Raw genomic sequence first — 23,399 nt, 5'->3', positions numbered from 1 at the left:
AATCAAGACTATACATTTCAAATACATTTACAATGGAGTAGGTTTACAGTCTTAGTGTAGGAACAGAATTACAAATTCTGCTTAACAATAGTAACACTGTATTACAGAATGCTACATACATGGGGCTCTATCTTCACCTAAATTTGGACTCTTACAGTAGCCTAGGTATCTTCAGTTATGAAATTGGACATATATATTTGGACCCCACTTTTCAGACACAGGTGTCAGTATGTGCATCACCATTACAGACAAAATAATACAATTCCTTCCTTTATATTAAATAGTTTAGACTGCTAAATTCATCAGATGATATTTGTGACAGATTATACCCCTATGTTCACCGCTTTTACAAGACTATGATAAATTTTGTACAAAGTATGCCTTGTGAGGTATCATCTGAAAACTCATAATTTGCTGATCATTATTGTCCTGGTAAAATATGTGTAGCAACATTGTATGTAAAATTATAAGATTCTACTGCATGACATTTCTGAGTCATGCTCCAAGTTTAGAAAAGCAGGCACAAATCAGTTCCTCAAACACGAAGGCAAACTGATGACCTCAGCCAGGCATCAAAAAAATCAAAGAGACCATTACATATTTAAGTGGCCATTTTTTGGCAGGAAGAATGGCATGAATGAGAAATTTACACAGTAAACAGACTGGCTGCCACCTGAACCCCAGCTGGAGATGATTCTCAAAGAGGAAGAAAAGATATAAAAATGAGGAACAGAGGCTCCAAATCACCTCTCTCCCCTCATCTCTACTCATGGCATCGATGATATTTGAAAGACAAAGAAAGCATCAGTGAACTGGGGGAGAGATCCTGGCTGAAGGATTCCAGCCAGACTGCTGTAAGCATATGGTGAGAGAAACTTTTTGCTTTGAATTCACTTAGGTTGGTAAATTAGGTATTAGTTTATGTTTTACCTTTTATTTCTTTGTAACCACTTATGAGTTTTATGCCTCATTACTTGTAATTACTTAAAATCTATCTTTCTGTAGTTTTATTGTTTTAACTAAACCAGTGTGTGTTTGGAATAAGGTGCTTGGCAAACTTCATTTGAGATAAGAAGATGTGTGCATATATAATTTTTTATTAATGAAATGACGGACTTTATATGAGCTTGTATTGTCCTAAAGGAAAAAGTTGGGCAGTACATTTCTGGGGACAAATTTGGGATTGTTAATTTGCTAGTGTTACTCTGCAATACAATACAGGAGTGGCTGGCTAGAAAAACTCTCATAATTCAGCTGGGACTGATTTTGCATGCTAAAGGGTGTGTGAGAGCAGATCACGAGTGGTTGTTCTCACAAAGAAGCAGTGTAAAAGGCTCCCCAATTGGAGAGTTGAGGGGACACAGCTGTTCAGCCGGACAGATTGTACCCTGGGGAATGTCACAATACTAACAGACTACAATGGAAGCCTCTGCACTTTTTCTGTAACAATCTGGAAGCTAAATAATGTATCACACTGGTAATAGTGGCATGATTATGCAGTGAAGACCATAGCAATACAGCTCTATTATAATGCAGATGTTCAAAGTAGAATTGTTAATGATTCTGGGAGAACCTAAACATAGAATTTCTTGACACCATTCCAATTAAAATTTTAAACATGTTTCATTAACAATGTTTTTAAAATATATTTCTTTCTTAAATGAAAATACATTTTAAATAATAACTAAAAGAAGGAACGAGAGAACAGCTCAATCAGAGGGGAAGTAGCTGTTCAGTATGAGATACAACAGAAAGAACAATGTAGGCTGGCACAGAAAATATGTGAGTTCTACAGAATTTTTGCTGCCAAAAGTGTCTCAGAATATCCCAGATTATTCACAGTGTAGGGGCTGATTCTGTAACTTCTTGTGTGCAGGCAGATTCTGAGGCCTATGCACTGTCCCCCTGGCTCTGCTCAGGCATAGGTGTCCACCCACATTCAATACATTGCAGGATCAAGGCTTTAGTTCATGACACTGTGCCAGTTCTAGATGCTGTGGCAACAGATTAGTGGAAAATAGCTGAAGTATACATTGAAGGCTCAGTGATAACAGGGGCAGTATTGAAAACACAGGTCCTCAGCATGATAGAGCTAAGCATTACTACCAAACCAGATATCTAATTAATACAAAGTTTCATTTTTTGTTTGTTTGTTGTTTTTTCTTCATGTGTTTTAGATGCCACAGAATGCACTGTGAAAAAACCCACACATTTCTTCATTCTCTCTCTTCCCACCCTTGCTCATGGTTTCCTTTTCTTCTTCTATCTTACTGCCATTTTCACATTCGCTTTTTTCAGTTCTCTTTTTTGACATCTCTCAGTTCTACCCTGTACCTGGGATGACACTGCCTCTGCTCTAAGGCACTTGCATTCTAAAGTAGATGACACAACACGGACTACAAAGCTAGATAACTAACCGGTTTCAATGTAGCAAACAATTTACACTTAAAAAATAGGTAGCAACATTTTTTCCTCTTTCGCCACTGGTGGGTTAACACAGAGTTCATAGGGAAAAGTGCCTTTTAAGATGAGAGTCAAAGAAGAGAATGAAGTTACTTGGCACAGCAGAGGAGAAAGCGTTTCAGGCATAAGCAACAACATGGATGAAGACAGAAAGATGAATGTGTGAGAAAGAAACAATAGCCGTTAATAGTAGATTTGAACTGTAACTTATAGATAAAATAGATTGCTATTGTGTTACATAACTGAAAAAACAGTTTACTAGATTTTGATCATCGTGTAAAAAGCAGTGACAGGTGTAAACAAAAGGACTATCACTGGCATACTAAGTAACTATGATTCAAGTTAAAACAACCAACATACCAAACCTCAAAATGTTATTTACTATGGAAACACCAAGTGACCTCTACTTCTGTCTGTGATATATTTGAAGTACAAACTGTAGATACTTTGATCAATTTTGTTTTGCTAGAAAATGGTGCAAACTCAAATCAACATAGATCCTCAGCTGGTTAAAACTGTCATAGCAACCATAATTAACACCAGCTGAGGATTTGGCCTAGAGTATTTAACAGAAACATAAGGACTAACACAGTATGAAATATTCCTAGTAAATAATCCATTCACTGATTTAGTCCTTTTTCTGTTTGCAAGGCATTTGTAGGCCAAGCACAATTTGCACAAATCTATTTGTTTTTCACATTTATCTGGCAAACATTGAATATGAACATGTTTCAGCTCCATTTGTTCAAAAACTGTTAGACGTGTGTATTTCATATGTAAAACTCTGTATTTAAGCTATCTGACTGGTTATCTAAACAAATGACATTCTATTCTCTGACTGGATAAACAATATCTTTAGCAAACTGAAGGAGGCCTTGACTACATCACTGGTGGTTTGCCTCAGGGAGAAGATGGGAGGTTTTTTAGGGACAGGCAGCAGAAGAAAACCAGACAAGGACTTATAAGATGTTTGTAATGTTTTACTTTCCACGGGAACCTTATATTCTGGCTAAGCACATAGACCCTACCTTTAAATATACCTTACATTCTTCTTGACTGTGGGAGAGAATAATTCATAAATCACTGGAAGCAAGATATACTGGATGTTTACATTCAGTTTTCTCAGCTAACATTTGCAAAAAGCAAATGTGTTTGGTGAAAGGTAATGCCACATATCCTGTCTGTCTCATTTGATTAATAGCTTCATGCCTGGCCCCTGGCCAGAGGTTTCAAGAATATTGCCTCACTGCAGAATTAATGGGCATAGTGTTCCAATATTGTTGTGTATAGCACAGGACTCTTACTACAAACACACTATACGTACATACATACCAAATGCATGTATTGTATTTACAAGTCTCTAATTTTCTGTCTTTCACCCTTTCATCTCCTCTCTGTTTTCCTCACTCATGATCATATATGTGATGTGATTTGATATAGTTTTTGCAAACATCTCTTGCTTTCTCTTTTTACTCTCCCATATCCTTTTGCCCTCTCACTCACAAACTGAGCCTAGGCCTTATGGATGCCCTCTGCAGCTGGGGGGGGGGGGGGGGGGGGGGGGATGGAATCTCACCCAGAGGAAATTATAAAGGACGTGGTCCTCCCTCCACTTTTGCAAAACTCTAAAATGGACATAAAATCATTGTTTCCACAAAAGGCCTGTCTTCACTGCAGGCTTAGCATAAGGAATAACTTGAGTGTTGCCCCTAACCTGACTCTCATCCACATACAAAAACCTCTAGCTAAAGTTAAGTTATGCTTTAAACCTGAACTAGCTGCCCCTTGGAAGGTATGGGATGAAGTTCAAAGGCTCCTGACACTCAGGCTAGGACAGGTCCACACTGGGATCTTACATCAGCATAGCTACATCTCAAAGGGATGTGAAAAATCCACACCCGAGAGACGTAGCTATGCTGACCTAGCCCCCAGTGCAGTCAGTGCTAGGTGGACTGAAGAATTCTTCCATCGACCTAGCTACCATGTCTCAGGGAGGTGGATTCACTACAGTGACCGGGGAACCCCTCCCATAGCTGTAGTGAGTGACTACACTGAAGTGCTACAGTGGTGTAGCTGTGTCGCTTTAGCGTTTTAAGTTTAGCCATATTCCTAGTAATGCAGTGGGGATGCAGCTACCGGCTGCAAACTCAAGTTAGCACTGTTCCTCAGCTGCTAATTCAATCACTGTCTACTGCTAATCAACTCAGTCTGCTTAGCTAGAGTGTTTCTGTTTCACAGCATGGCTGTTTTCCCTTGAGCTAGGCTAGCTCAAATGGGGGAACTCAAGCTAACTGTTAGAGTGTACGCACGCTCTGAGGTTTGTAGATCCATACTATTTTGAAGTCAGATTATCTGAAACAAAAGAAAGTATGTTTCCCCCCAAACTTGCTTCACAATATAAACAAAACTCTCCAAATTGATCAACTTTTTACTATTTTTATTTTTTCAGTTAAAATACATTGGTAGCCACTGCATTGCCTGGCAATAAACTAGAAAATATGATTAGGTTTGTTTCATGTGTCCACACAAAATACTACACGCGGAAGGCAACATCTCTAACAATTTGCATCAGTTGCAACTAATGAGGATATAAACACTTTAAGACAAGCAAACTTTTCAAATATTGTTGGGTCAAGCCTCAAATCTCCAGCTGTTGACTTGAAAATAAAATGATTAACTATGCTTCATGCAACTGAAGACAGCTATTCATCCCATTACTGTCTGAAAAGCTCCCTATTTGCTGATATGCTCAAACAGATTAAATTTATTTTGTGCTGATGTAGCATATCAGCAAATAGAAGCACATTATTTTGTTATTGTACTGGTCAACACTCTTCATGTGTGTAAATAATGTCTATCTGAACTAATCAGATATGAAGAAATTGGATGCTGTGGTCTGCTTCCCAATAATGCCACCACTGCTAAAAGATTATCAATATTTCTATTATAAAATCCTGTTGTTATAGACTTATAACAAAGTTGTAAAATGTAGTGTTGGCTATTATTTGGCCTACAAGGACGTAGCTGGGGAAAAAGTGTAAAAGTGAGATTAGGCCATTCTTAAATTGTATGAGCATTTAAAAAAGAATGGAAAGGGGAGTTTCCTAGTAGTTTGCAGGGCTCCTGATTCCTAGAGATGACTGTTTTCCTTCACTGACTCACCAATGCATCATAATCTCGCCCTGGAAGAACGCATTTCTAGGGTTAACAAAAAGTTTAGTCTCCATAGCTCACACCATCTAGGGAAATTGTGTGTTAATCTGGACTGAATGTAAATAATCATAGAAGAACTGTTATTGCCTCTGTAGGAAAATGAGAACAAAATTTACCATTGCTCCCTTACTAAAGGGGAAAGGAAGGGAGTGAAATAAAATTCAGTGCCAAAACTTGCTGCCGAGTGCTAAGTAACTAGTAAAGGAATTTAATCTCAACTGAGAGGAATAGCTAAGGACTATGTAAACCAAATGAGGACATCTTGGCCTTGTCAGATAAATGAAATCTTCTAACCTGATTCTCTTGCCACTGAAGTCAATGGCAAAACTCCAACTAACTTTAGTGGATGCAGGGTTGGACACAGAATCTGAAGTAGAGAGGACCCAGTATGTAGCAGTCGGTGTAATAGAATATTTGAACTCCATGTCCAGCAAACTCCATAAGAAGCAATAAAACCTCTAAAGGGTCTCCAGGAAAAAAAAGTATAGGGAAACTGCAAACACTCAAGCCTATCTAGTTTTTAAGGTCCTGTGTGTTTCTGAGATTTCCTTAAATTGTTAAAGACACTACAGTTCAATGCAAAACCAGAGAACATGATTAGATGTGCCCAGAAAAGAGGCCTTGTAAGTCTAAAGAGGAAGCAAAGGCCTGTAAAATGTAACTTGGGTTTTACGATGACACCATCCCACAATTGTAAGGATGAAATAAGAGACCATGATAAAACTGAGAATGCTAAATACCAGGCCAGGGATTCTTTAAGCGTATTTCTGACAGTGACCACCTGGAGATCAGTGAGAGAAAGAAGTTACAGGTCTGGGGATCAGTTGAAATGGGATAATCTTGCTTTTTGTTTTGGACACCAGTTCTGACACACACCCCTGAAAATTTGTTTGCCAGCTACCTGGTGATTAGGGCACTTGCCTAGGATCTGGGACACCTTACTCCACCAGAGACTTCCTGTGTGACCTTGGACAAGTCATTTAGCCTCTCTGTGCCTCGATTCCTTATCTGTAAAATAGGGTACTAGTGCTTCCCTACCTTACAGAGGTTTTGATGATAAATACATTAAAGATTGTAAGGCACTGAGGTACTATGGTGATGGGGGCCATGTACATGCCATAGCCGGATAGCTAGATGTTGTTCAAATTGCATTTTAGGGTTTTGCAAAGCAAAATAACTGTTACACTTGTAAATCAGCACTCCTATACAGTTTAGAGATTATTTTAAACTGTACCTTTTGCAATAGATTGCAGTGAAAAGGAATGGAATCCCTCTCCCCCACAGCCCATATAGAACAGAATTCTGCCTTACATTTACCGTGGGTGGTTGGGGAAACAAAGTAAGAGTATGTTATGTTGGAAGAACACTGATTGAGGGGTTGATTATTTGGAAATAACAGAAAGATTTTCAAGTTCTTAGCCTGAAAAAAATTATTAATATGAATAATATTAATTATCTTGTGTTTGTACAGCACCTAACACAATGGCAACCTGATCCAGGACCAAGCTCATACAACCAGGGTATAGGTGGTTGTGCCAAGTGGTTAGAACAAGAATTGGTAGCCAGGAATTGGAGCCCAGGGTCAGAGATGGAATCAGAGGCCAGGTGGCAGAGCTAAGGGTCACAACTGGAGTCAGGAACTGGAGCTGAGGGTCAGAACTGGGTTACTTATTTGAGGCAGGGAAGAGACACAGCTGGGGCCAAGGCAGAAGCAGGGCTGGTAACAAGCAAACAAAGGAACACCACCTTGTCCCGCTAATATCCTGGAACCAACACAGCTACAACTACATTGCTGAATGTATGCCACCAAGCACTGGACATCATAGGTAATTCTCTGTCTCTCAGGGCCTTGGAGTAGATCAACATTTTCAAATCTTTGGCATATTTCACGGAATCTTTTCCTCTTTGTTTCTTCTTCCCATAGTTCTGGCTATTCCTCTCAAATAATTTTTAATTAGATTTTTAAACTCCAGTTTACTTAAAGGGATCGCTACATGAAATTGCTAATTTTTAACAGCATTTTTTGCCACTTTGTCTGCCAGCTTATTGCCCACTACCACTACATGTGCTGCAATCTATGCTATTATCATGATTGCTTCCGACTTTGTCAATTCGGTTGTTAACAGTAATATTTCATTAAGTATATGATTTATGCTATCTGAAGTGCCATTTCTGATTGCCAGTAGCCCTGATAAGGAATGGGACAGGGTGACCATGGCGGCTGGGTGCACATCTATGACTCACTTTAATGCCAACATTATCCCTGCCAGTTCAGCCATCAAGCCACTGAACTTCTGTTGGGCTTAAGTGTTGGTCTGCTCACTCTTCCAGCCAATCAGGTGGCACAGCCAACCAGGCAGCCTACTACAGGCCAGCTGTAGTCCTAGATGCTATGGTAATTCAAATGATGCATAATAATATTACCTATTCCTATTAACTATTCCCCTACCAGAATACCATTTCCAGTTGTGGTGTCCACAATTCAAGGATATTGATAAACTGGGGAGGGTTCCGAGAAGAATCACCTGAATGATTACAGGACTGGAAAACATGTTGTATAATGAAAGATTCTCAGAGCTCACTCTATTTAATTTAATTTAATTTAATTTAAGAGAAGGTTAAGGTGATTTTGAACAGGGGCATTTTAGCAACCAGCCAGGTGTCCAAGCCACTGCCAATTATTGGGATAGAATATCATTTATTCTGCTTGCTGCTTTTAGCCATTCTCAAGCCTTTGCAGGAATTTAGCATAACTAGGCAAACAAGGGGGGGGAAGGGGGTAGACAGTGAACACGTGAATTGAGCCTTGTTCTATGCATTTTCTCTCTCTCAATATGCTGGGGCAGATGTCTGTGAAAAGAGAAAATCTGGATATATTTTAGCACTGCAGCTATGGGGAAATTATTACTAGACTTATAGTTTAATACTGCTTGCTTAACAATATTTGTTTTTAGTGACATATCTCTGTAACTCTTGCTTTTGTCCAGTGATTGATTTGTTTGGTCAGCTATGTAACATTCTTTTGATTGACATGTCTCTAACTTTTGGAGTATAAGGGGAAGGTAGTGAGTCTGAGTCAGGCGGATCACTTTGTGAACACATTGAAAAGATTTCCAGGCACAGATGAAAGGACTGGCCATCCAGAAATCTGTGACTGATTCCTCTGAAGACTGCCCAGACTTGTGGGGTTACTATCAAGTTTTGGGGTATTCTGACCATCTATTGTATTTGCTTAAGACTAATAAGTGGAGACTTCTGGTAAAAGCATTCCGATGGGAATCGCTGGAGATCAATAAAGTAGAGCTTTAAAGTTAAGAGCACTTAGTTTTGACTTGTCTATGCCAGCCATATAGCAGGCGGAGGTACTGCATTTCCTTTGGTTTATTTCCTGATACTGACCTGCAAAGACTAAAAATTACAGGGTCGAGGAACTCTGGGTAACAATTTGATCACAGTCTGTAAATTCCTACATGTGGAACAAAAATTTGATAATGTGCTCTTAATCTAGCAGACAAAAGTGTAGCAAGATCCAATGGCTGGAAATTGAAGCCAGAGACATTCAGAGTGGTAATAAGATGCAAATTTTTAACAGTGAGGTAATTAACAATTGAAACAATTTACCAAGGCTTGTAGTGGCAATTTTACAATTAAGATTGGATGTTTTTGTAAAAGTCATGTTTGACAGACTGACCATATCCTGCAACATCTTGGACAAACCTTATAGAATTAAGGTAAACTTTATTGAATTAAGTTAAATCTTATTGAATTAGGTTTAATAGTCTTTGGGGTTCATTGTATTAAAATGCAATTATGTATGTGGAATTGTATGCAACTCCTCTGGGAGTAGGGGGATGCTAATATAATTCCTTTGGAAATCAGAACCCTTTGAAGTCACACCCTAGTGAGGACTGTGTACACTAGTTTAAACTAGTTGCTCCAAGGACTAACAAAGAAAGGATTTTTGGATAAACAGCCTGGTTTTAAACGGTCTCAGGGCCTTTGTCCTGATGTAGGAAACAGCCAGGACCACTGGTCCATGGAGAACACTAATCCTAGGGAAAGTTTGGAAGGACTGGAGCTACTGAGGCCCCATCAGGTGGGGTGCTTGTTTTGAGCTGAAGCTGTGATGTGTTTGAAACTCACAAGGAAACTGCTTAGGTGGGTGTTGAAAGACTGCTCCTCCCAGAGCCCATGTTAGGGTTGGGGTGATCTCCGGCAAGCTTATTAGCATGCATGTAGGTTCTTTTATTGTTGTAATATATTTTCTCTGTAGCGCTCTTATTTTAGGACTAAAATAAGCATACATAAAAAGAGTGTGTGGTAGCTCTAACTGTGGTCAAGTACACTGTTAATCATCTCTGAAAAGAAAGCAAGCAGGCCAGCTTGGCAGCCTGTCTCTGCTGGGGATATCATTGTATATTCAGGAAACTGTGCAACCTGGAAATACCCCTTTCAGAAAGGAGTGGGATGCAGGTCTCCACCCAAGAAAGGCAACAAGTAAGGAGCCAGAAGCCTTCCTGAACCACTAAGGGTAAATAGAGGTGCAGTTGCCCTGAACTATGACAACATCCTCTGCTTCAAACAGAAATTAATTCAGAGAACTCCTGTGTTATGCGGCAAGTCAGACTAGATGATCTGGCCTTATAATAACTGCAATCACCTCTGTTGAAATAATCTGAGTAGGTTAAATGAAATCCATTGTCACGAAGACTATTTACCGATTGTAAATTGTTGAAGTCCAGGATTTATTTCAGATTAAAACTGTCCCAACTAATCATATGAATAAATTATTCAATAAATTTAGCCTTTTTTCCCTCTTTGTGTATCATTTGCAAACTGATCTTGACTTCTGTGAATGGTCTGGAGTTCACTGATACAATTACATTTAATAGACTCAATAGAAGCAGTTATGATCCTTCATGTTAATAATCCATATATAAATGACTCCCTAAGTAAACATACCCATTACATAACAAAGTACATATATTACTTCAATTAGTCACCAGAACAATAAGAAAAGAAGTTTTTTAAAAAGCTTTTATTTCAGAAGGGCTCTTCCTTAATTAAAGTTGTGAGCTCCTTATGGAGCGCTTTGTTGGAAATGTAGTTACTGACTGGTTTTATATCTCTCTCCATGGATAAGCCTTTGTTTTAGTGGAATATCAGGAATGGTGGTATTTATTATTTGGACTGACAGACTCATTTCACTCAGCCATCAGAAAGTTATGATTTTTTTTTTATCACTGCTGACTAGGATAGAGTTTGACTATATGATCTAAGCCTCCATAACCCATCACCAAACTAAAGCCACCTAGTATCTATTAGCATTTACTTCTCCCCCAGAAACAGAGATCAAATCTGGCTCACCTTACTCACACAAAACTCCCACTGATATCTGAAAAAATATATATACATATGCTATGATTTTAATTTAAAACAATGCCTAATGAATTTGGATAAAAAATGTATAATGGTTTGTAGTATATGAAGCCAATATGCATGCAAGAAAGCTACAGTGTCAGAGGAGCTGTTATCGTTTTTTTCTTGTCAATAACGTAGGAACAAATGCAACTGTATTTACAAGTAAGCTATGACATATTAGACTGTGATGACTCAGAATGAGAAACTACTGTCCACTGTAATAACTACACCCAAAAGGATTGTAGGGCTGGCGATGCAGTCAGATCGATGAATCAAAAGAGACACTCTTAGTGGCTGTATTTTGTAGGGATTGGAGAAGTTGGGCATTGATGTGGGTATCAGGGAGGTATTAGAGGAGGAGGCTGCATAATGAAGGTGAAAGCTGATAAGAACCTCTTACTGTTAGCTAAAAGGAAAATCACAGATCTTAGAAATGTTGTAGAGGAAGAAACTGTAAGATCTGAACACACCCTAGATCTGTGTGTTCACATTTGCTTTCAAATTCAAAGAAATATTTGGAGACTTTTTCTCCCCACTATTTGCTCATCTTTAATTTTGATGTAACTAAGCACATCTGTGCCTAAGTTGCTTTCTCAAAATATCACAGGTAAAACAGAACAACTAGAAATCATAGGCACACAAGTATTGGGGCAAGCAGGAATGCAGAACTTATTTATGTTAACAGACATAATGTTAGAACAGTGGTTCCCCACCTGTGGCCTGCCGGGTCTTTCAAAGTGGCCTGCTGCTCCTCTTCCACTTGCCTAAGGAACCAGGTGGAGTGCATTGCCGTGGGGCTACGAGACCAGTGCAGGGTCCTTGCTGCAGCCCAGGGGACAGGAGATCAACGCTCCCCTCCCACTGGCTGTAGTAGGGAGCATGGCACTAAAGGCTTTTTTAAAGTCAACTTTCACTAAAATTGCTTGTGATACTACAAAAACACTCTTACAAAGGTGTAGGATGTGCTGGGGGGTAAGGGAGAGGATCTCAACCAAGATGGGTTCTAAAACTTTTTTCACTAGCAACAGAAAACAACACCAGTGATAGATATAAGTCAAGCTGACAGCTGTCTACCATGATAGATGAAGACTGGAACTGAGGAGCAATTCCATCAGTCACCTCTAGCAAATGAAATAATACAATTTTATGACAGACTTGTCTTTTAAAATCTTGAATACTATGTTCCTGTCAAAAACATGCCTGCACCATTCTGAGCCTTAGTTAAAATGTAAGGCATGAAAGAAAGACTAAGGTCTCTATTTATTATTAAAGTTTACCGTTGTATTTTATTTTTAAAGCAGAGATTTGATGGAAGTGGCAGCCTTGATCAATTAAACTACACACAGTGCTCCTCCAAGCTGCAGAGGGCCACCCAGGCAGGGCAGCTTGCAGGATCAGGACTACAGTTTATCTGGCAGTTTGCCACCACAAAGCAATGACATCACATTTCAGATCTGATGGGCAATGACTCTGCTATTCCCGTTCTGAGCCTAACCAAAGGGCAGACAATCCTGTGGTAAATTATGATTTTTTTCCCCCTTATAGATACAAATAACTTTTAAATAGTAGACAAATTCCCAAACTTTTCTTGTGACTTCTCAGCTGCTGCACTGAATAGTAATACATGTCTTTTCTGGTAACATTATAGTTATACAGGTGAATTTTCACCCAGAGACTAAAGTAGAATTAACTACTAACTAGTTAGCATATTTCTTATTCCTCCTCTTGGCACTCTGTTATTCAATGGCAGAGTGCTGCGACGATACAGTATGGGCTCGCTCGTCTCAAACAAAAATGATCGACATACAGCTAAATTCCACCATGCGTATTATTTCAGGCCCACTTAGCTCTATTCCTTTACCACGGTTACTGGCTTTCTGCAATATTGCTCCGCCCACTGTTTGCAGAGAGGAAAGCATAGCAAAGCTCATGACAAAACTGCATGATATGCCACATCTATCATTAATTAAGGACTTGTTTAACCCACAACATAGTTGTCTGCCCTCACAGTGCCCGTTGTGAATAAATTTACTGGGCGAGGGATTTACGGTAGAGTATGCATGGTGAGCTTCATGGTCTGCAGAGAAAGTGACAAATAATTATCTTGTCTCAGACCCCACGCAATGTCAACCCAGGTTTGATTTACTGCGAAGGCAATGGAGCCTTCTGATCTGGTTTCGTACTGGACATGGAATTTGTGCTGCAGTGGAATTTTAGAGACAGTCCACTATGTCAATGTAGGCGGCCACAAACCATGACACATTGTTGAGGACTGCAAAATGACTCAACTTCCTGGAGGTCTTCATGCTTGAACATTGCTGATAAGAAAACTGTAGCTTGGCTTGATCAGTTTGCATATGCCAAATAATAAATAAATAAATAAATAAATACTCCCCCTCTTACATATCACTGCACCCAAATTTGAAACAGGAGCTTTGTGGGAACCTCCCTCTGGTCAAGTGGGTAGGAGTTGTGAAGCTTGCCTCAGCAGGCTTTTGCATTTCCTTCATCTTCTGAGAGCTGCAGGCAGGAGCTGTGCAAAGCTCAGTGATTTCCAGCTCACAGATGGTTTATGTGAACCATTTTTTCCCCCTTTCACCTATACCCTCAGCAGTTTGGTTTGATTCTGAGCCCAAATGAACCTCCAAAGTACAAAGCAAATCTCGGAATGGTGTTGAATTTTGCACAGTTTGGGGCAGCACCTCCAAATTTTGTACAGTTTATACTGGATTTACCAAAACTCAGTGGAGTTTCATTATGAAAGCTTTACACAACTCTAGAACTATCATACCCTTATTACTAATTTGTGTGTCTATTGACTCATAGCTAAAAACTAGAGCAGACTCAATCAGTTAGCTGAAGACCCTATTTGGTGGCTAAACCCTTTGAGTAAGTGACCCGCATATTACTACAGCAAAGACCTGAACCAAGTCTTACAGTCTGTTACCAACAAGTCTAATAGCTGAAAGATGAGGAAACTTCCTTCTGACTAAGCCAGTTTTGCTGAATACATTTCAACTGTAAGTTGCTCTTCTCATATTTTTCTATTAATTAATACTTTCACTCAAGGTACTTTTCCATCTTTTTGATGATGTAATAATCCATGTACACTCAAACTTGAATTCTGAGTGAAGTTCTGTTCACCCCATCTCAAAAAGATGTATTAGAACTGGAAAAGGTGTAGAAAAGGGTAAAAAAAAATTATTAGGGGGTATGGAACAACTTCCATACAAGGAGAGATTAAAAAGACTGGGACTGTTCAGCTTAGAAAAGCGATGATTAAGGGAGGATATGATAGAGGTCTATAAAATCATGAATGGTGTGGAGAAAGAGAATAGGAAAGTATTACTTACCCCTTGACATAACAGAATGACCAGGGGTTGCCCAATGAAATGAATAGGCAGCAGCAGGTTTAAAACAAACATAAGAAAATACTTCTTCACACAGTGCACAGTCAGACTGTGGAACTCATTGCCATGGGATGTTGTAAAGGCCAAAAGTATAACTGGGTTAAAAAAAGAATTAGCTAAGTTCATGGAGGATAGGTCCATCAATGGCTATTAGCCCAAATGGTCAGGTGGTAATGGTGGTCTCTACACTCTCAACTGTTAGAAGATGGGGCTACACGACAGGGGATGGATCACTTGAAATTGACCTGATCGCTTCATTTTTTCTGAAGCATCTGGCACTGGCCGCTTTCAAAAGACTGGATACTGGGCTAGATGGATGTCTAGTTTGACCAAGTGTGGCCACTCTTATGTTCTTAAAGTTGTGTAGCCTGTGGCTATATTGTGGCTTTTAAAAAAAATATTACCAAGTCTTTATTTGCAATTTATTTTTTGTTTCTGTAGGGACATAAGGAATGTGCATTACTGACCAGACAAAACTGTTAAAGTGCATATTGAGGCAATTTTAAAAATAACTCTGAGCATTTTAATGGCTCTTTTGGATTTAGAAAATGCTTTAAGCATGCATTGGCATACGGCAAACCACATAGTAAACATCCATGTGAAAGTTCTTACTACACAGGGAATGGCATATATAGTGCAATGTCAGTAAGGGAATAGAAAAGTGACTTAGCAAATTCAGGGCCATGTTGTTCCTCCATTTCAGTAAGCAGACTGGGATATAGCAGAATTCAGGATTGGAGGGGGGGGGAATTGCTACCCTGACACATCTTTCTTCCAACAGTGCAAAAGCTAATTAAAGGGACTCCACAAAGCATGGGATCAATGGGTATGGAGGATCAGGCCAGGAGTTGGGTTGGAAAATATAGCTAGAGAGAATCTCTCCTTCTGAGAAATTTCAATCTGAAATGAAAATTTATAGACAAGTTATAGATGCTTGAAAATGGAGCTTACTTCATAATTGAAGTATTGATGCAACTTGAAAGCGACCACCCTGCTAGGGTGTGCCTCAGTAATAATATTAAATGAGTGGCTCTCATGTAGCAAGGAGCTGATTAAATGTGTAAAATGTGCTATCAGGTCCTGAGGGCCTGTCTGAATAATTTACGATGAGTCTCTATCAGATGTCTGTGTAAAATTTTATCCTTTTACTGCTTAATCACTTTAAGGTACTGAAGAATGAATTTTCAAAGTGAGATTTTCTGTAGCATTCAACAGCAGCATGGTAAAAATATACCCATAGGCATCTGACTGAGGACCTTGTTTCAATATCAGATTCTGAGAGTTCAGTCTTGTTTTGTCATCGCGTCCAAGGCCAAACTTAAATTCCTCTTTAAACGTTGGGTTCTCTCCACAAACACAAGAAGTATGGAAAACAAGCAACAAGAATCTGAACTGACTGTAAATAATGGATTTTATGATCTGTTAAATTTGGTGGGATGATTCTCCTAAATGGAATGTCAATATACATGAATATAAACTATTAGCAGACAGAAAAGACGAGGAAGTGAAAGGACTGACAGCATGTGTCAAAAATATTTACAATGATGGGGCTTGAGCATTCTCCCACTGAAGGCTATGGGAGATTTGCCATAGTCTTAGTAAGTGTAACAGCGCATGGGTAAAATTATTTAGGTGAGAACACAAGGAATGAAGAACAAAAAGAAAAAGTATCATAAGCACCTGCTGCAGATCATCACAACTGAAGAAGAAAAAGGGTAGTCACGTGTTGTCCAACTTCCAAGGTGTTGTAAGCTACAAATTCAGAACTCATTGGGGAGCTTAACTTTACAGATGTGTGTTAGGTAACAAAAACAGTCAAACATGAATTGAAAGAGGTCCCCAATTGCCTATAAGACAACTTTGTGATCAGAAAGTAAGAGATTCCAACCTAAGGAACTGGAACTGCTCCTTACTTCTGGAGAATTTGAGACTAACAGGAAAGCTTTAATGAAGCTGTTGATCATTAATTACTAGAATGCAGCATAAAAGCAAGAAATGGGTTTAAAGAATGAAGCAGTATGATGGTGTTAGATTTCAGGAAACCAAAGGTTGAAGAATTGAGAAATCTAGTGACTATGATGCAATCAGAATGATAGAGATTTTAAGTTCATGGAACAGGAAGGGGCTTAGCCTTTGAAACCTATGGAGACTGAGCATTTGCAGGCAAATTCTTTAAAACTCAGGGACTATATGTGGGGAGCTGGCTGTCTCCATGATGCTTCCCAGCCTTTTCATGAGCACTGGTAGCATTGGTCTCCATATGCATTAGTGCAGGCACAGAGATACTGTCAGTAATTGAGCAGCATTAACTATTGCATGGATTTCCGTTCCACAGAATATCTATGGAGTCTTTAAGAGAATATGCTGTGGACATGGATTGTTCCCTATTTCCAACCCTAAAATCATATACAGCACCTTGGAGGTCACATAGATAGGCTCACACAGAGGGTTCCGTGGGGTGGGGGTGGAGAGGGGGTTGGGATGGAGGGAGGGAAATGGGGAATGAGCATACTGCAGAGCCATCATACAGCTTTGAGCAGCTTTCAGAGCCTTCTCACTCCATATTATTACTCTGTTCCCCTCCTTCCTCCTTAGTGCCTTCCAGCAATAAGAACCATCTGGACTTCAAAATTGGGTAAGTCTGTATAGAAAAGATAAAGGGAGCTAATAAGACAGAAAAGCAGTGAGTTTAAAACTATCCACATGCAGTAAGGGATAAAGCATTTTAAAATGGAAAACAAAACACTAGAAAAGAAGTAGTTCCAGCAGAGATAGGACTGGAACCAAGAGCCACTGAATAAGTAAGGCTCCAGCCTAGCCTGATCCCTTTTCCTGTCTCCACACTAAGTCTTACCACCTCCACAGATTTGAGCCATAACCAAATAAAATTCCTCAACATCAGCCAAAATGGCTGCACCAAAGCAGCACAAGCAAGATCTGTTCTTCCCAATCCATGGAATTTTTCAGCTGTAGGGTGGTAAAATGAAATTAGGAAAACGAAAATTTAGGAGTAACTTTTCAGCTATATTAGTCTGTGGAATAATCTCCCCAGGGAAATGGCAGACGCCCCATTATCTAGGCCATTTCAACCTAGATGTAACACTAGAAAATGCACTCTAAAGAACAGTCAAACATTGACAGGCAATGGCCTGGATGTCATAATATGTCTTTTCCTGCTCTGTCTTCTACGATTCTGATATTCTATGATTTGGGTGAGAAATCCTTGAGCTGTCTGAGGTAATTTTTAGTCAGTAATCATGCATTTACATAATTAGAGTAGCAGCATTTAATTATATAATTACTGTAAATATGCATAATGATGTAATTAGAATGTGTAATTACTACCTGTAATTACATAATTAGGTTAACAACACAGTAAAAATCCTTATAATAGAACTGGGTGTTTGCAACCTTAACTATAGAGATGTTATGTGGAATTGCTATAAATGCACAGTAACATGTACGTTACTAAGAGTCAATGTTTTAATATGAACTATACTAAAGCTATTTAATGTTTATAACTCACAAATTAATGCTAAAACTTAGTAAAACTGTGCTTAAGTACTTAGGGAAGATGTGGTGAGTTCCCAAAATGAGGGTAATTCAATGATCTGTTATTAGTGAAGACAGTAAGCCACTTGTTCATCTATTTATGTTACCATAAAGTAACCTGAAGCACTATGAAGTTACAGACAGTGGTATGATCAAAATATTCTAAAAGTTTATTTTTCTTTTACATTATACATAGTATAAATGTTGATTTTAGCAAATATATTGCTTTCTAATTTCTTTTGCATTCTCTCTTGGTACACTTGCTTTATATTCCTCATGGGGTTTTGCCTCCTACATATATTATTTGCAGCATTTCTCTCCCCCTCCCTGCTGGAGAATAAGGAACAAAAATCTTGTAGTACAGGAGTGTGAGCCTTTCACCCTTCCTCCTCACAGACACACATTTATTTGTAAGCATTTTTATCATCCTGGGAATAACAATTTTTTGTTACATATCTGTGTCATTACAAGTTCCAGCACATACTTCAGAAATCACATTTGAACTCATAATGAATGATGGGGCTTGTGTTTTTGGAAGTCTACATCAAGGTGACTTTGCTGGCTTGTGAAGAGTTTATACACAAATGAGTTGATATACGTTATTATAATTCTCCTTCACCCAGCAAAGTTATCCTTTTAAATTCCCCAAGATATTTTCTTGGTAGGGGCCAGACTATGGATCCCTGAGTCACATTGCTGAGCACTTACCTTTGTGAATAGCCCCATTCAAACCAGCAGGACCACTGAATGAGAAAATACAAATGAGTGTCTCCTAAGGTTCAGTCCTGCTCTTCTTATGTTAATGTAAATTTTGCCATTGACTTCTACATATTGGTACCCCCAGGAAAGCCAAAGTCAAATCAAAAGTGATGATTCTAAAAAAACAACAGTCCCTTCAAAAATCCATCCTTTATTATCTAATTATGATGCCTCATTTTTAGCAGCAAAGGACATTGCATTTATGTGGACTAAAATCCCTGAGATCTTTATTTGAAGGTTCTTTATTTATGTAAACTGCAAGGAATAGGAAGAATAAACCCCCACGTGATAGATATGATCCCCTATTGAATTCCCAAACCATGTTTCAGTTACTCCATTTATGAAATGTAAGTACTCTGTAAAATGATCTATCAACAATTTTTATATAACATTTAATGATACAAGAAGAATCAAAACATTCCACCCTATTGATCTAACAGGGGTGATTGAACTCCATTAACATGAGTCACTTCACACATATAGTGCATCCCTTAATCTTTCTTCCACAAACTCCATGGAACAACATCAAAGACTGAGTTTGGACAAAAATAATGTATTCTGTCTGCTACTCAGAATTAACTATGCTGAAGCATATTTTTAGCTGGCCAGGTATATCATTTTCCAGTTGAAAAAGACATGGCTCAAGTGTGGAGAGCTCTCCTATCATGACTGTCAACACTAAATAGCTAGAGACCATCTTGTGATTGTCTTCAGTCCACATGACACTATTTCAGCCATTCTGAATATCTACGCTAAGATGCATTTCACAGTTGAGTGTCTGGAGTGGTTAAGCAATCAAGAAAACAGGAAGCAAGACTGTTATTAAATCTGTAAAGACTGTTGAGTCAATGTTAGTAACTGTACTAGTGCCGCTTGCAGACTCTGCAAGCAATCATTTTTGCCTCCCAAAACATCGCCAAATGAATTTTCAACCCATCAACTCTCTCCAGCATCACATAGACATATCCCATAAAAGGTATCAGCTCTTTCAAGTACCTCAGAGCCCTTTTGCCTGTTGTACCTGCAAAATTGGAGGCTGAGTTGAGGCCTCTTTAAAAAAGCTGCTTCTTCAGTTCATGTTTAAGCGGTCCACACCTCAAGTTGGTTGAAAGGCCATGTACTTTACAATATACCCATGGTCTGCCAACTTCATAACCTGCCTATTTTAGCTTAATATTACATTTATCCATATGTTAATCATATAGTGGGATCCTGGGCACTATTACATGGTTATGTCTATGATGCATTGAGTAAAGAATTTAAACATGTAGATCGGCAAAATAATTGCAATACTTACTGTATTGGCAGTTTCTTCCCATAAATTCACCTGGACACTCACAGGAATAGTTGGCGATCAGATCTGTACAAATGCCGCCATTCTTACAAGGTTCAGCTTCACATTCATTTACATCTATGGGAAATACATAGTGTCAGCATTAGCAAAAAAAAAACTTCAAGAAGTAATAAGCGTTTGTTTTAAGCATTGTACATGAGACAGTCATTCTCTAAGGATCCATATGGTTGATTTTAGTATGGGAAACACATTTTTGGACAGTAAGCAAATGTTCAGCAACGAATACAAATTGCGCAAAATGTGTTCAAAAGAGAGCAATTTTAACAATCAAATCCAGTCAAACTCTCATAGATTTGGCTAGTTTCACAAGCATGCCTTGAAATGTCCTATTAAATGACAACAGAATTAAGGGCTACACTGGGGCTTTGCCACAAGCTCTGAATAAGGGCCAGTGCATAGTTGTTCTGGTCCAGGAGAAAACCAGGGATCATATAGTGACTCAGAGGTTCCTCCCTTTCTTCTGGGAGAAGTAATCTGCATCATCATATACCTAGTGGAGATTACTTCCCCTATGTGTTGAAAGAGAGTAGTAGACTGAAAGCGTCATCCACTCTCTCTCTCTACCCACCCATTCTATGCCCACCTGTATGGAGGGGGAATAGCAGCTGCTTGAAGGTTGTTTCCCTCACCCTGCAACTGATAATACAAGTAGCACATGTAGGGGAGTAAAGCAGCAACTGTGCCCTCTTCTCTGTGTGGGCACATACTGCAGGTCAAAATTGTGCCCTAAATAAATAATCCAATTAGCCCTGTGAGAGTAACTAATTAGTGCCACTTGTAACTTTTAGAAACATAGCTACTTTTCTTTCAGCAACAGATGCCAGTTAAGAATGTCTCTCAGTTCATCTTAATTCATTAAAACCCCCCTCTAATTGACAATATAATTGTTTTAGTGTCTAAATTATTCCCTTTCTGTGCATGACTTAGTTGGTAAATAAGAACTAACAGCTTGATCTATTAAATTCAAAAAACAGTAGTTAGCTAATTTTATTTGGGAGCTTCCCGAGTTTGGTATAGCAGGGAAAGAGTGTCTTTTGATTCTTATTGCACTTGATGGGGAGTGCAGAAAGGAAGACGTTCTATATCAGTAGTTCTCAACCGTGTCTATATTGTGACCCATGTTACAATTGAAAAACTTTCAGGATTCCCTGTCCTCTCTAGGCATTTAGGAAAGCAGGCATGGTCATACCCCCCAAGTTGAGAACGCATGTTCTAACTTATACTACAGAGCTGCAGAAAATGGTTGCATTAGTTCACCAGAAAAAGTTCACATAGTAAAAAATGTGATTTTCATAAATCAATGTGTTTTGGGCTTTAAAGGTATTTTTTCCATAAATAGCAGCGGACTCAAACAGGACACAAGTGACATGCATCAAGTTTATACAAACAAATACCCAATGTGGATGTGTTAATCAGGTATTTGCACATACACTGTGTGAATTAGTGGTTGGATATACCTTACTGTGAAGTTCTGACCCCAAAATCTTTGTTGGGAACTGAAAAAGGCTTTGCAACTTATATGTCTGAGTATGAAATACACATATATTTCACTGTGAAGAACTCAAAAGTCAGTAAATGACAAATTAAAGGTTGTACACATAATCCTATCTGTGCTCCCTGTTCGTTTTTCAATATGATAGTCTTCAATGACGTGGATCTCATGCTATTTCTCAAATAATGAAACGTAGTATCATATATTTTCCCCCAACCACCTTAGAAACACATATATAGAATCATAGTGTATGAATAGTTCATTTTTTTCATTCATACTTACATTGCTTCCATTAGAGAAGACATTTTTATGGATTTATATATTCTGTGGTATATTATATATTTCTATGGTAAATTTTCTTTGTTCCAACAGTTGTATAATATTTCATATTTAAATTATGGTAGCCTCACCAGCTGCAATCAGGGTCAAGGCCTTGCTGTCTTAGACACTATATAAAACAAAAATGAAGACAATCGTTGCCTTGTGCTATAATTTAATTTCAACAAATGGTACAGCCTTTCTTAAGGTAAAAGTTCAAATGATGGGGGCTGCGGTAGTTAATATGATGAAGCTAATTAACCTACGCACACAGAACCCACCTACCTAGAGTTGTCCACACTGGCACTTTTGTTGATGAAACTTATGTTGGTCAGGAGTCTGTTTTTTCACATCCCTCATGGACAAAAGTTTTACTGACAAAAGTGCTATTTAGACAAAGCCTTAGGTGACCTATACAGGCTATTAAATTGTCACTATTTCTCTGTTTTGAACTATTGAATCTGTAGTATATTCTGCAAGAATGATTTGTTGTATATTTTTCATTTCAATGACTTTAAACAACTCTATTTGTCAGGAATAAATTGAGCAGCTGCTACAAGATGCTTCATGTTTAATTAACATCTATGTCATAAGGTATGAACAGCAGGCGCACAGTTCAGGGTACATGTACAACCTTAACTATGTCATTCTCTGACTTCTGGGTATTGAGGTATGCAACCTTAACTGTTTTTAATAGAACTTGCTACGCTCATTCGAAATGAAGAGATAAAAATAAATGTTTTAAAGTAGGACCATTGGCTAGGTATGACTAGGATACCCTATTCATGTTCTGACTTCTTCAGAGAAGCCTTTCTCCCTCTCACAGCTCAGGAAGTATACAGGAGAAAGCAGATCTGAAGAGCTATGCTACTTGTATCTTACAAGCTATGCAATGAATGAGGCAAGGAACTCTTGCTTCTTTCACTGTGCATCTTACAAATTGCAGAATGAATTTGGTGGGGCTCACTATACACTTTTATTACATTTTCACTGCACAGTGCCATTAACCCCCCATGTCTATGCTTCATGGTTTTCTTAGCTTCCCCTTTTTATCTATTTAGCAAATAACCTCTTGCAATACTATATGTATGCTGACTGCTATTTTCAGTGAGTCAGCTCGGTCAAATCAAAACCAGTTTTTACCAGAATACTTAAAGACACTTCCTTTCAGTAAAAGCTATTTTCCTTGCCAAATTTTAATTTTCTCCCCATATGGTTTCATCTATGAGTAGCTGAGAAAAAAATTGCTGTAATTATATTTATACTGTAGAAAGACGACTTTTAGGCAGCCTTATTACAGAAGGCAATAGGAGTGTAGTGCATTCATGTTCTGCATATGTGTAGAATGGCACAGATCCATATGATTTTCTACTGTTGGATTTTACTATATTTAGAGCTGAACTAGCTGAAAAATGTC

The 23,399-nt window shown here is 38.6% G+C and overlaps 1 protein-coding gene across 1 annotated transcript in view; it reads right to left on the bottom strand.

The window, feature by feature from the left end:
* Positions 1–23,399, bottom strand: part of EDIL3 (EGF like repeats and discoidin domains 3) — a 378,557-nt gene that overhangs the window by 125,848 nt on the left and 229,310 nt on the right. The window contains exon 6 of the mRNA XM_067568453.1: positions 20,116–20,229. Coding sequence (XP_067424554.1) covers positions 20,116–20,229 — 114 coding nt within the window. The remainder of the gene's footprint in view (positions 1–20,115; positions 20,230–23,399) is intronic.

Source organism: Emydura macquarii, unplaced genomic scaffold (assembly GCF_026122565.2).
Source record: "Emydura macquarii macquarii isolate MOO-44397 ecotype Brisbane River unplaced genomic scaffold, CSIRO-AGI_Emac_v2 contig_2897, whole genome shotgun sequence".
Taxonomy (NCBI): Eukaryota; Metazoa; Chordata; order Testudines; family Chelidae; genus Emydura; species Emydura macquarii.
This window is presented reverse-complemented; position numbering and strand designations above follow the sequence as displayed.